This window comes from Corapipo altera, unplaced genomic scaffold, assembly GCF_003945725.1.
Source record: "Corapipo altera isolate COAL_440 unplaced genomic scaffold, ASM394572v1 2b, whole genome shotgun sequence".
Lineage (NCBI taxonomy): Eukaryota > Metazoa > Chordata > Aves > Passeriformes > Pipridae > Corapipo > Corapipo altera.
In genome coordinates, this window is record NW_020884874.1 from 29687280 (window position 1) to 29702148 (window position 14869).

General features: G+C 34.2%; 1 protein-coding gene across 6 annotated transcripts in view; it reads right to left on the minus strand.

Moving 5' to 3' along the window:
* The window catches only part of ADGB (androglobin), a 105271-nt gene that overhangs the window by 16274 nt on the left and 74128 nt on the right, over positions 1-14869 (minus strand). For 5 of the 6 annotated variants that reach the window (XM_027633783.1, XM_027633769.1, XM_027633787.1 and 2 more), the window contains 6 exons: positions 13990-14083; positions 12344-12478; positions 11384-11537; positions 6063-6250; positions 4301-4485; positions 949-1148 (listed from right to left, as the gene is read on the minus strand). In XM_027633783.1, coding sequence (XP_027489584.1) covers positions 949-1148; positions 4301-4485; positions 6063-6250; positions 11384-11537; positions 12344-12478; positions 13990-14083 — 956 coding nt within the window. The remainder of the gene's footprint in view (positions 1-948; positions 1149-4300; positions 4486-6062; positions 6251-11383; positions 11538-12343; positions 12479-13989; positions 14084-14869) is intronic. The other variant, XM_027633779.1, reaches the window with a different exon arrangement.

The following is a 14869-nucleotide window of genomic DNA, read 5'->3' on the forward strand; positions in this document are numbered from 1 at the left end:
TTACTCATGTGTTTAGCAAGTGAAACTAAACTGGGCTATACAATAAGAAGCTACATTCTTGTAAGATTTCAATGTAACTTTCCTATGTATGCCATGTACTAAAACAAAGACTTTTGTTGATCTTAAGACCTACTACAGGGCTTTGAGCCCTAATACTAGCACTCAATGATGCCTTAATTTGAGGAAGAGGTGACAGGGTCCATAAGTTGTTTTAAACATTGTATAAACTGAACAGGAAATGGCTATATTTAAAAATTGTTTTCCAAATTCTAAAGCCAGTTCTGAGTCAAAGGAACAGCCCTGGTTTTCTTCGAATATTTTGTTGCAATTGAACTCAACTATGAAGAAAAACTGCAGCAGAGAAACATTTGGAGATAGAGAAGCAAGAAGTGTTCTAGAAAATATATTTTTCTAAAATAGATAAATAATACTAACTGATATCAAGAAAAATCCAAGGTATTGACATTATGAGAAACTTGGCTCTATTAGCAGATATTATGTGTCTTTTACTAAAGCTTTTAGCTGACTGAAAATAGGTGTCTCTCTATGAAAACTATAAAAGATGGCCTTGTCTTACAACATATCTCAAAGAAAGTTCATATTGAAGCATCTGAAGTTTAACTTACTTTCTGGTAGTTTTTGGTCCTTAGCTGAAAGTTTTTCTGTACTTAAATTGGATTTGTCAAATGAAGAACACATAAAGACAGAATATATCCCCTTGATATGAAAATCCCTTCTTATTTAGTCATTCATACATGTACATTATCCTTTCTTCATCACTTCATTCAAAAGCTACCAACAATTAATTTTACATTCCTTGTTCTTGCCTCGGGATATAAGATTTCCATATGTACCAAAAGAATTAGCAATACCCCTTCATCGTGTTTGTTTGGGTTTTTTTGTTTTTCTTGGTTTTTCCCCAAATCCCAGTGATTTGTAATCTCTTACTTGTTGTGGACTTTCAACAATATTTTCGAAGTTTTCCAAGGGCAAAGATTCATCTATTAATGTAGGTGGATCTTCTCGTACAAGTTCTGGCTTCGAAGAAGTTTTGCTGTCCTTTGAAAATGAATCATGACTTGGTTTTTTTAATTGTCCAGTTTCTGATTCCTCCTTTGTACTACTTTGAATAATCTGTGGGGTTTTTGCTGCAAAATGACAACAACAAAAAAAATAATCCAGAAATTCTATGAATTATTGGTATAAGGTAAATACATGTCCCCAGAAAGTAAGAGAAAGAATTAGCATAGTCAATTTTCTCACGCTGTATTATACTCACAAGGTTCCAATTAAAATTATGCTTATTCCAAATAGTACACTGCTTTCATTTTGCGTGCAAATCACAAATCTCTTCAAAGTAAATAATGAGAAATTTGAAAGACTGTGTATATATAACTATTGTTACTATTTAAAAAGTGTATAATTTTTTTCCCTCTAACACCACCCATCTTTCCTGCAGTAATCACAACAGCACCATTACAGAAAATAGATACCCTTGTACTCTGTATGATGTGGTCTCTGTGTGGATAACCTAATTAAAAAAATTGTGTACAACTGTGGATGGAGGGGAGAGCTGCATTGGCTACAGTTCTGGCAACTCCTAACCTTGCAGAAGCCTTTATCAAGTATCTCTGTGTCAAACTGACACAAAGTGAATTTTGTGCCAAACTGTTGCAAAGGTGAGAGTAGATGTAATTCACAATGGTTAGAGATTTAGGTCTTTCACTGGAAGGAATCAAAATAATTTGTCTTTCACTCAATGGAAATACATTTGGATGAATAAGAAACATTATCCAAACACCAGAATCCTGAGTATTTTTCTACATCTGAGTGAAAACCTGCTCCAAAGATACAATTTGTATTCCAAATGAAAGAAAAACTACATAAAGACATATTCTAATTAGGCAAACTGCCTTTAGGTTACCATCTGCAATATTTGCATAAAAGTTTCTAGTCAAGAAGGATCTTCAATGCCTGTCTGAGCGCTGTCAGCAAGGGCCAGTGCAAGTAATTTACAAAAAAGGTAGCTGTAAAAGCAGTGAGGCCAACTAAATGTACTCATTCTTGAAGTCAACAGAGAGGCGATTTCCTCTCCAGGAGGTCTGAAGCTTGGGCTTTAGATGTGCACTGCCCTCTGAAGGAGCTTATCTCTACCTATCAAGGTACGCAGATTTCAAGGGAGGTTGTGGTCCTTAGGCTACAATTGCCTCACTATCTCCTCTTCTCTTTCTCCTAAACCACAAAAGCTTTAGTACTGAAAAATTCTATAATGGTTTGCCCAGATGATGATCGTGCCATGAAGGTAACTCATCTCGGAATGATGGAATCCCCCATTCTGCTTTCCTTACTGGAAAGATGACTTGGAAAAGCTCACAAAAATACACACATACCCAATAGTTCTAGCAATGGTCACCAGGTGGTGTTGTGACACCAAATTACTTTTCTTACTACACATAAAAATATTCAGTCTTGGTTTTCCTATGCAAAGCTCTGACTAGAAGGAACTCCTACCTACCTTGCTTCAAGATTCAAACAAATATCTGAAAGATACTTTGCAACAGGATTGCATCAGACTGTTACTGTGGAAAATAAAAGCATTATGAGCATTCACTTGCCCATCTGTGCTTACAGAACTGCTGTGCTTGTATCTACAAACCAAATTGTGCTTGCAATGTGTGTGTCAATATGTAACTCCTTTATTGGCAAGCAAATGTTCGAGGTCCAAGTCACCTGCTACACCTCAGAAGAGGTAAATATATTTAAAATCAATCGGTTTAATGCAGTTTTTGAGCTGCAAAAAACGTTTATAGAACAGCTGTGATTGGAGATGAATTAACAGGCAGTGGGTGGGCAAGGGAGATAATGTTTTATTGGTGATGCTTGCACAATATTGTCACTTAGTACTTCTAGCAACACAGCAATCAATTCTATGAGAGGCAGAACATTTGTGGTAGTGAAAAAGTTTCGAATTTAATGATTGCGACTGGCTTAACTAACAAATTTGGTGGTGATGGTATAGTACTCTTTTCCAATTACTCCTATTCTGAGAAAATACACTGTTTTAGGGGACAAAACGATACTGACAGTATGAATTTTGTTGTATGGAGTGTCAATTGTACAACTCTCCACCTGAACTTGGCATTGGTATTTCTGAATGTCCCTTTATTGTTTTGTACATACCATAATAACACTTCTGACAACAGCAAAGAAACATGCTTTTATAATGCCATAAACTGAACCACTACTAAACCTACAGACACTCAGTAGTATTGGTTATAATGAGTACAGTTCATTATATTTTCATTTAGTTTAGATGTTCTGAAAGATTTTGCACAAAATACCTTCTTCATGATAGACAGGATATATACTTAAGGAAAAGAACTCCAGCATTAAGGCCACTTGGTCTAGTATTGTAAAAATACTAGTAATAATAAAAAAACCAGCTTCACAGTATTCCTTCCAAATGGCAACTCCCTATATATACTCACACACACTTAAGGGGCATCAGAATATTCATTTCACCTTCAAATATAGTCTAAAATTATAGCTTGTTTTTTATTATTTTTCCCATACAGCATTGAAATTTCATATAGAACACTATTCTAAAGGATCATGATTGAAACTACTTCAACGAGTATCATTGGGAAGCTGTATCAAAGGTAGAGTAAAAAATGGAGAGTTTTTCTTAAGGATAAGTATTACATCATTTATTCAAGAGCCTTTTGCCTTGTACTCTGAGGTTCATATGATGGATGAGAAAACAATAAAACGTGTGCTTCTGCTAAAAGGAGTGATGCTTAGGATGGTGCATTTAAACCACAAGGCCTGGTGTAATTTGTGAATTATTTACTATGTCCCACTGTCTGAGTATCAGTTTCCTAACGGCCAAAATTTTTGAACTTTAAGATCAAACAAATAATGGCAAGATCTTGAAAATAAAATCTATTTCAATTCTCAAGGACAAAGCAAGGACACGCATAAAAATTCTCAGCCCTGAGAAGCTACTTCACTATCCATGAAACTCTTTATGCAGTTATAAAACTAGACCAAAAGGCAGAGGAAGAAAATAAGGCTGGACACCTTATTTCAATCAATCCTTTCAGTAACTTTCCTCATTGCTGAGGGCCAAGGACTTCTGTTCATTGCTCAAAAATGTAGCTGATTTCATTCAATCACAAAGCAATTAGGGTTTTATGAAAAGAGTAGGAAAAAAGAATATTTTTTGTGATTACCTAAAATTATTGTAAGAATGCATATTCCTCAGTGAATAAAATTATCAAACACAGAATGCAATACTTACAGTGGGAGCTCAAAAGTGATCCATTACTCAGGAAAGTAAAAACAGGGATGACTGCGTGGCCCTTTCCAGTGACACTTATAATTTCTTCCTCATTATCTAGGACTTGTAGTTTAATGAACACATCTGATTTAGAGGTTTGTACCTGCACTGTAGCAGTATGTGGTGCTTTGACTTTTACTGAATACCTAAATAGGAAGAAAAACATTATAGCAATATAACCAACTATATGTGATAATTTTTTCAGGAAAGCACCTAAATGTTGTGCCAAACTGGAAGCAAAAATTGAGTTTGTAGTCAACTGTTTTCTTGGAATCTGGTGGACTAAGCTTCCTTTAGTGAGGTTTAGTGCAGTAAATACACATACAAAGTAAGTGCTGCTTCTGCAAAAAAGGAGTGGTCTAGCCATTTATTTTTTTCACTGCCTTATCAGAAGTCCAAATACGCATTTTACCTCCTGCTGCACTAGTATTTGTAGAATAATATGCTTAGCCAGATGAGGGAACAGTATCATTTAAAAAGTACCTGAGGGGAAAAAAAAAGAATTACTTGCTTTCAAAAGGGTAGGGATAATTCAGTTGGCTACTCTGGCCAACTTAAAACACTTTTGCATTAAAAGACTATAGAATTAGAATCCGAGGACAAAATTTAAATAATTGTTTTGCTGTGACTCACTACTTTATATATTATTTTCTTTTTGTCCATAAATACAAATTGTTAGACTAATCTGACCAAATGAGAAAAGAAATGACAACACACAAACTCCATCACCCTGACTTCAGCACATTTGGATCCAAAAATATATAACTATCTTAAAATATTTTTTTAAGGATTTGTAAGATCAGAGAGGAGAAAGGAAAAAAAAATCATCAGGAAAGAGAGAGTTTAAAAAATTTGAGTCCACTTGTTACGTTTCCATTACATGCTTTTTTCATTTATATTGAAACTGTTTCTTCTGCTGAATCGACATTTATTCCAAGAATAATCCAGTGGCTTGAAATATTCAAACAAATTTTCAGGAATCAAGGTAAAATGTCCTAGAATCAACCTTCAAAATATATAAATTTAATCAGCTCTAAGCACAGGGCCTGTTCTAGTGTAGTGTATACTCCTTTGTGTAAACTTCAGTATAGCGACTTAGTAGCGGTCGGTTCTGAAGTTACTCAGACAGAACTTATTTTAATAAACTTTAAACAATTAAAAAAGGATTAATAAAAACTAAATCGCATTTTTATTAACTATATTCTCCTCAAAGAATCAGGATGCTAAAATAAAATGTATGTAAATTTTTCTACCGATCCTGTAAGATGGAAATTGGTCTGATATATCAGGAAAGAAAGTGTTGCATTCCTTTATTATTTAAAGCTTCATCAGAATAGCTGAAAAAAAAAATGTATCAAATTTTGTGTCTCCTCCCCACCTGCAAAATCTCAATTTTAATACATATTTAATCCCCCAAAGTACTACAGAATTCCAGCGATTGGCACACAGATAAGATTGAGCTTTCAGTATTATTATTCAGTATTATTTCAGTATTATTATTATTTTGAAGTTATAGTCTGTGCACTTCATACCTGTTCTTCATTAAGCAGTGGCAATATTTCAGAAAATAACACTTTCACAAACCAAATGGTAAATTTGATAGTCCATAAAATTTAGATATTTGTCTTAATACTCTCCCCTTCTAAGAAAAAGGAACGATGTACTTTTCTGTCAAAGATGACCCATAGAAAAAAAAATTAATCATTCTCCTCTTGATATTTACCTAAACATTATATGCTCTTTGTTGGGTATGTAATGCCCTTTAAATAGTCTAGTAGAATACACATTTTTTACAGTCTCACGAGAGGGAAATGGAAGTGGACTATGAGAACTGATGAGCCTGAGCTTCCATTTTCCAGCTGCCACAGGTAGGTCACCAGTATGTGCTTCAGCCAGAAAAGTGTATCCTTTCTGAAAGGGGAAAACAAGTCATTTTTACTCGGCAATAAAACTACTTAAAATGCACTCTATGACCACATGAAACACACTTTCTGTCCATGCTACACTTAGTAATAGAATAAGAGGTCCTTCATAAGCAAGAATCTTATAATTATATTCTATTTCAATTTATGATGCATCTCTTATTATAGCAATTTATATTTGGCAAAAAATTACACAGTAAGCAAAATTCAGTTTAATCTAACTTCAAAGCTGTCAGGTATTTTTAGGGGCAGATACAATCAAATCCTGAAGTCACTTTGTAACCAAATTATTTGATGATTTAAGATGTCCTACATGCTTTAGGCAGTGTGAAAGTATAGGTGGATGAGCTTGCTGCATGGAAATTTAGAGGCGAGATTACTTCTTCAAATTTGAGGTTAAATTAATATTGCCTCTATTTTTAATAACGCAATTGCAAGTACAGCATGAAATTTCAAGATATTAATCTTATTTTTATGAAGATGTTGATTTAAGAAAAAATATTTCTAGTATTAGAAAATTCAAGTAAAAAAATTAACAAAAACTGAAGCACGCAATTAATAAGCCTGGTGCTGATTTATGTGTTCTTTATGAATTCTGAGAATAGGAATATGAGGAACCAGAGTATAACTTAAAAAGTTTCAAAATTTGATTAATTTTTATTTGTAATAAGGAAGGCTATATTAATGTGATTACTTAAGAGGAAGGCGCGGGAAAAAGGGATATAAGGAGTGCAATGGCCAGTTGTAGTGTTACAGGGGAACTCAGGATTAAGTCCCTTCTTCATATTCTCTAAGACAGCTCTACTAACTCTCTATTTCAAACATTAAAACTTCATGTTCCACCCAAGAAATAGTCCAGATGAAAATTCTTTGAAAGCTTTTAACTCTTTCAGTCTTCTGCTAAATTTCAGTTTAAATAAAATAGTATTTACAAGCAAAACCAGCTTTGTTGAAAAATCCTTAAAATAAATGGGTTGTGATTTCAGAACTATCCAATAATGCAGGGCTTTATGTGACTCAGGACTTCAGAAATACTTAGAAAGAAAGTAAAATAAATTATTCATGATTCCAGTTTGTGGAATTGTAACTGTAAGGCTCTTTACAACCTTTCATCACCACAAGGTAATAGCAACCTCTCAAAGTTATGATTCAGGAGAAGTCACTTATTTAAATATCTAGTTAAGCACATAGTTACATATAGGCCCTCCTGTTCTTAACAAGCACATTTGGAAACTGAGAGGGATTTAGCCAGATCTTTCTGACAGCATGGGGTGCGTGAGAAAAATACTTTCTCTTGTATGCCTACTTATAAGGATAAGGTTATACAATCTTAACATTCGCTATAAATATGCAGAAAATTTAAACAAGACCAAAAATTTGTTTGAGTGAGCACTTTCTGAACACCATGAGCAATTAGAAAGTACAATAACTAAATTTTGCAGCTGGTAGGAACATCAAGCAATCATTAGTCACTACTGAGAAATGAGCAAAGATCTAGACAATCCCATCAGATTTATGTCTCTTTCTTAAAAACTTTTGAGAAGTTTCATTACCTACTTAGATATCTTGTTACCATCTGTAGAATCAGAAAGGACTGTTTTCTAATATACCACCTAAACCAACTTTTTGGCAAAGTAAAATGATTCCCTTATATCCTTCTACGACGTCAAGACAAATAACTGAGCAGTGTCCTTGCTCAGACTTCTTTCTTCTAGACTAAATATGTTGGTAGTGGTGATTTCTTAAACTCTTATCTATGTAGGTCAGCTGAAGCTTGATTGCTTATCTCTATCCTTTTCTACAATCCATTTGAAAGACTTGTGAACAATAAAGAGAGCAGAATTTAAAAACAAAACAAAAGAACAAAAAACCCTCAAAAACTCTATCCACCAGGAGAAAAAAAGTCCCACAGAAGAAGAAAATGTAATGCAAAATCAAAACATCCAAATAATGCAAAACAAGTAGACAGTTTCTATCTAGACTGTAATGTCCGCAAAATGACAACAAACTTTATTGTTAGTGTGCAGATTTTATCTTTATTGTCAGTTATTCTGAAATGAACTTTAATGTGTTCCAGGAGTTTCTCTGCAGCAGAATAACAGTATCTGTTGACAGGATTTCTTTTTAGCTGTGTTGTAAATTGCTGAGTCATAGTTTTGAAGCAGAAAAACTAACTGGGAGGTGTATTTAAGAAAAAAAAGGACTTTTTCTTTAATAATACCGATATTTAGGAATGCAAGCAAACCATATAATTTCTTGCTTGATGTATTACATTGTTGACTGCTTTTTACAAATATTTTTATAAAGAAAGGTAACAGATTAAAAAAATATAGCTGTATTCTCTGTTTAATAATGATTGCAAAATGTGTTGTCAAAACATCAATAGAGCTTGGGCAAGTCCACTGAAACATTTGTGAACCATTTACAAATAGAAAGAAAAGAAACTAAATGATAGAGTTTAAGGTTATATTCTTACTGAGGAACTCAAGAGCAGTGATTGAGAAATGTGGTAAGAAAATGTAGGAAATACAGCATGCCTGCACAATTCTGTTTTAATACTCTCAAAATCACTCTTTACTGATATTAACCACATTTAATATTATGAAATATAAGCCATTAGTCTAGCAAATAATAACAGAAATATCTGCTTTAAGAGGGGACTTCTTCAATAGTGAAGCACAGGAATAAAATAAAAAGGGCCATTTCCATTAGTCATCAACAGAATCACTGTTGTGATTGTGCTGTACCCATGGGGAGAAAAAAATATTACAGAATGTATCTACTTGGGTAGGGCATAAAATCCCAAGCATTTCCAACATAAAAACTACTGTACTACACAAAGTGTTGGTAAGATCTTGTTTTGAATGTTGTGTATGATTCTGGACACCTTTCTTCAAGAAAGATAGATTAAATGGGAGAAGGTCTAAGAAAGAATTAGTGAAATCAGGGAAACGGAAAAACTGCCTTGCAGGGCAGAACCAGACAGGTGTGTCTGCTAAGCAGGATCTGAAATAAATCTGAAGTTGTGATTGTGCAACCTGCCACTTTCCTGAAAAGCAGTAAGTAGTAGTCACCACTGAGATTTCTTTTTGCATCCTGCCACTTGCCACTGTCAGATTCCAACCCACATTTCCCTGTCTGGTGGAATCCACACACCATTTCTGAGGATCCCAATTAGTTTGGAGAGCTCCAAGAGCTTGTCTGCAGCCCTTCTTTTTAAAGCATTGTCCTCCAGCAGTAGCACTCCTTATCTGTCACATTCAGCTTATATTCACTATAAACACTAGATAAGGCAAGTTCATTCTAAAGAAAAAAAAAAGTCTAATGAAATTTGAAGTTACAAAAAAAAGACAAGAAATCTGCTTCTACAGTGTTAGAATATAAATGAATCAATTCTTTGGTACTGACAGATGAGACTGAGAGGGCTAAAATGTGAATAGAACGTGTCTTCACTAAAAGATCATCTGTGAACATGTGAATAGAATAGTTGAGATTGGGATAATATTTAAGAGATAAGAGGCAGGCCAGAATAGGAAATTAAGTAATAAATGATAATACAGATAAATTAAGAGTTTGGACTAGTTAGGTCTGATGAAATTCTGAACTGTCTGAAGGATAGTTAAATAACAGACTAAAACAATGATTAAACATTCAAATTATGTTTGATAATTAATGGAGGACACTAAGGTACTTAGTATCAGTCAGCATAATCCCAAAGGCTGAAAGCATCATGAAATAACTAGTAGAATGAACTCCTTGCAACCCCCTCAACATAGCAAAAAGACTGTAAAGAATAAGTCCTGTCAATCCAACCAAGATTCCCTTTTTAGGAAAGCACAATATGGGAAAGAAGGAGATATCTGACACTATCTCTTTGATCATTATTCTAAGCCAAAGGAAATGCTGTCATAATGAAGAAATTAGGGTGACTGTTGAACAATCACACCCAGAAAGCACATATTCATGGCTCCTTTTGGAAGAGAAGGATGCAGTCAGTGAGATTTCAAAGATCTAACCTGAACCTGATTCCATTCAAAATTTTTTATTAAAAATATATATTTATTTAGATAGTGGAATGGAGAATATATATGCTTAATTAGCTAATACTACAAACTAGGAAGTATGATAGCTTTAGAGGAAGAGAAAATTAGAATTAAAAATTATTTTAAACTGGGGAAATGGCTTAAAAAAACAGCATTAAAATCAGTAGTGAAACACACTATATTTACTCAAGAATAACGAAGTACAGGATTCAGTTCTTCAAGAAAGCACTAGAGTTACAAAAGTACATGAAGTGGCAATGCTACTGCAAAATAGGGTAAGCATCACAGTTGGTTATATAAGCAAAAGTAAAGCCCACAAGATGTAAACTTAACATTCCTTACTCACCATTTGTATGGCCACAAGTTATACACTGGAATAAAGTTGACTCTGCTCAGTGTTATGCATGATAAACAAGAAAAAAAAACCAAATAACAGCAGCTGGAAAGAGTCCAGAGGAGAGAGTAATCCAGAGTGTAGAACATATAACTTGTGAGGTAAGGTTGACTAGAGTGTCTTCTTTAGCCCAAAGGTCAAAAGGCAGGAGGACGGGAAATGGTAATAATTATTTAACAATATAGAGGCTTTTTTAGAAGTAATTTACACCAATGCTTCCAAAATAACATGAAGGACTTGGGAGGCGGAGCATGTCTAAAGCTGTATTTGGCATCAATGCTGCAATTACCTTTAGCATCTGAAGATGCATGCTAGTTTTTGTAGGAATGATTCATAAAAGGCTATTTAAACTTTATTTTTAGTTTGACCCTTAACTCTTGAAGGTTGTTCTGTCATGTGCACAGCATCAGCATCAACCACATTGCCACAGAATAGCACAGCACAGGGAACCAAATGATATTTCTCCATTTAGCAACAGCAAAAAAAATCGAATAAAATTAAGGCTATTCCTTTACTATAAAAGGTTTAGCACAGAAGCAAATTAGTGACAATCTCTGTTCAAACTTGTTAATAAATAAGGGTGCACTTTTAAGTAGAACATTACGACATAGCTAAAAATGTCAAAAGAATTTGGGCACTTATTATTCTTAAAATTATACTTTTTGCAGCAATTCTTTGCATTTACCTTATTTTTTGGATAAACTTGAGGTGCCACTTCGAAAAAGACATGTGGCATTTCCTCCAGTGTGTCATTATCAACAACATGAAGTCTACAAGAAGGGATAGTGGTATACACCTTTGTCACTATAAGCATGTCTTCTGGAACAATAAATATTTCTCTAAAAAAAATATTCAAATAGTATCAAAATTATTTTCACAAAAAAAGGGATTTGCATAACACAAAGCAAAAGTATTGTCATTGTTTAACCCCAGCCAACAATGAAGTATCACACAGCCGCTTGCTCACTCCCCCCACCCAACCCACCCTGGGGAGAAGAATCACAAAGGAAAGGTAAACCTCGTGTATTAAGAACAATTTAATAACTGAAAAAAATTATAATAATAATTATGCTAATAATATTAATAACTTTAATGATAAGGAGAGGGAGAGAGACTAACAGAAACCAAGAGAAACAAGTGATGCACAATACAATTGTTCGCCACCCACTGACCAATGCCTGTTCTTGAGCAGTGATCAGCCCCCTTCCAGGTAATTCCCCCCAGTTTATATACTGAGCAGGTCGTTCTGTGGTATAGGACATCCCTTTGGCCAGTTCAGGACAGCTGTCCTGGCCATGCTCCCTCCCAGATTTTTATGCACTTTCCCACTGCCAGAGTGCGAGACACCAAAAAGTTCTTGAACTGGGATAAGCACTACTCAGCAACAACCAAAATATCAATGTGTTAACAACATTATTCCCATACTAAATCCAAACACACAGCACTGTACCAGTTACTAGGAAGAAAATGAAGAAGAAATGAACAAGAAAATGAACTCTGCTCCAGCCAAAACCAGGACAAGTATACATCAGAATTTAGGGAAAGCAGGCAGATAGAAGTAAGGTTTTAAAGTAGGTTAGTGAAAAAACACAGCATATCAGTACTACTTTCCCATAAGAGTTATATAGGGCTGTATGAAACTCACCTAAAAACCAAGAACCACACATGTGGTGGGTGATCAGCACACGTTACAGCATAGTCAGCAAAAGACATTTTACACCATTCATCTTCATAACAAGGAAACTTTTCAATTGACTTACAGTTTCTTTTAAACATTTCTCTGTAAAGCAGCAAACAAGATAAATATTTAAATCTAATCATGAGGGTACATATATCCTGACTTTTACTTATTCCAATAATGAATAACACTGCTTTGTGCACGAATGTAAAAAAACAATATAAAAACGTTTCTCTAGTAGCTGTTCTCTGAAAAAAAAATCACATAGGGATCAGCTTTTTCAGAGCTAATGGTAAAGACATACACATATTTCTCTTCATCAGTCTATCCATGACTACAATTTCTTCTAATAGCCCAAAATGTTATGGCTTCTACAAAACTTTACCTCTTTTTTTAAAATAGATATCAGTTAATACAACTTTCTTTACATCAAACAGTCATCTTCAAGCTGTGGTATCATTAGGAGATTTCAAACCCCTTTATTTAATTTTAAAACTTTTTTGAACAAGAAAGGGATAAAAGGAAAACTTATCGACCAAGGAGCTAGCTTGTTATATTAAAAGCAATTCTGTCAGCTGCTAAAAAGAAATTAAGCACAAGCACATCAGCATGACTTTAACAACCAAATGTTGTTATCCCTTGGGACAATGCCTTTGAACCCATAAGTTTTTAAAGTTTGAAGGCAGACTAAAAACTGCATCTAATTTGCTGATTTAGAGGTGCTGCAAATCTTAAATGGAGGTCTAGTACTCGGAACAAGGCTGGGGTTGCAAAGTCCTGATATCATCAACATACAAAGGTTTAACAGGATTAGAAACACTAAAAAGTAAAATGAAATTATACCTGATATGAGTGCTGCTCAAGTTACTGGTTATAGGGAGTAAGGATTTACACCCACAGGCAGTAATTATTGCTAGTTCAGACTCCTTACCCGTGAAAGAACTGATCTACTGGTAGATCAGTTGTATGAACACTAGCAGAGAGATTTTTGAATGACTTAATGGAAATATGTGATCCTCAAAAAGTGTCATGCTTGCAAATGGCTTAATGAACACTATTGAAATTGGAATAGCTGTCTTTGCAAAAGTTGTAATAAAATACCAGGGAAAGCATCTACCTAGAAAAACATCTACTTTGCTTCAAGCAAGTGCAAGAAAAAGTCCTATGACTATATAATAAATGGTGGTAACATTAAATAGTATAGTTATTCCCTTTCTAATGTCAACAAGGATTCCTTAGCAGATAGCATGAATTGAAAAGTTTCTTTAAATCAACTGGCTAACTGCTTAACTGAGGAATCAGTATCAGATCTATATTTATGAAACAGCCTACAGGATACTAAAAAAAAGAATAAATACAGGAAAAAGGTAATATTGTAGCTCAAGTTGTAGGAAAAAAAATCTGTAACATGTCTAAAAATTAGATTTTACTCATGTAGGGTACACAGAATAAAGCACAGCTTATCTTCACTGAAAACATCTCATCTCCTCCAACAGGGTTTTGTAATTTTAAACCTAATAATTTTCTTACCATGTTTATTTTGTGAAATAGCAATTTGTGACAATTCTATGTTACTACCTGCAATTGAATAGTTTTATTTATTGCATGATTACCTTAACAACATTACAGCACACTGTTCAAAATTTAATTCAATCATAGTCCACAATGTTTTCAAGGTTTCTTCAACATTAGCATTTTCTCTAGTACCTAGAAATAATAAAAAAGTTAGAAAATATAACATCCAACTTCTGCATTGTTCTAATTTTACACCTGCCAAATACTTCTGAAAAATGCCACTCATACAAGTAAATTGCCTTTTTTACAGAAGTCTCACTGAGCTGAAAACTGTTTTCTCCTTTGACAGAGGATATTCCACTGTTCATCACCTTTGTACTTTTCAGCACTCCTATAACTGCAAAAATGATGTGATCAATATTTTCTCTAATTTACAGCTTTTTCACTGTAACATGTAGTGATACGTGGTGAATTCTGTCCTCAGAGAACAGGCTCTTTAATTCAAAGCAACTCTCATTTGCAGATACCAGGAAGGAATGTACCTAGGCTATCTGTGCAGCTAAAAAGAAAAAAATTGGGCAGCTCCAGCAGGTAATTAATCCCACCCATGTTGGATACCTCTCAGATGACAGGATGTGTTGTCATCTCAAGGTGTCTACTTCTATTCACAGAACACAGATGAAGACTAGGCAACTAGTCTGGACCTGTTGTCTGACTTGTCAAGACTTAAGTTAGGCGAAATTCTCCTTTATTGCATAAGCAACTAGCAATGGAACTGGAAGGGAAAACTAAAACAAAACAACAACAAAAAAAAAGGGGCAAGAATAGTAACACTTTACTGTAATGACAAATAAGAGAAAAAAAAATTATAGATAATGGAGGGAAAAGAGGAGAAACATAGTATAATTGAAAAAACCCCCAGTATAGGACCATAAAAATAATACCAGAATTAAAGGTAACAAATAAGAAGTTAAGAAA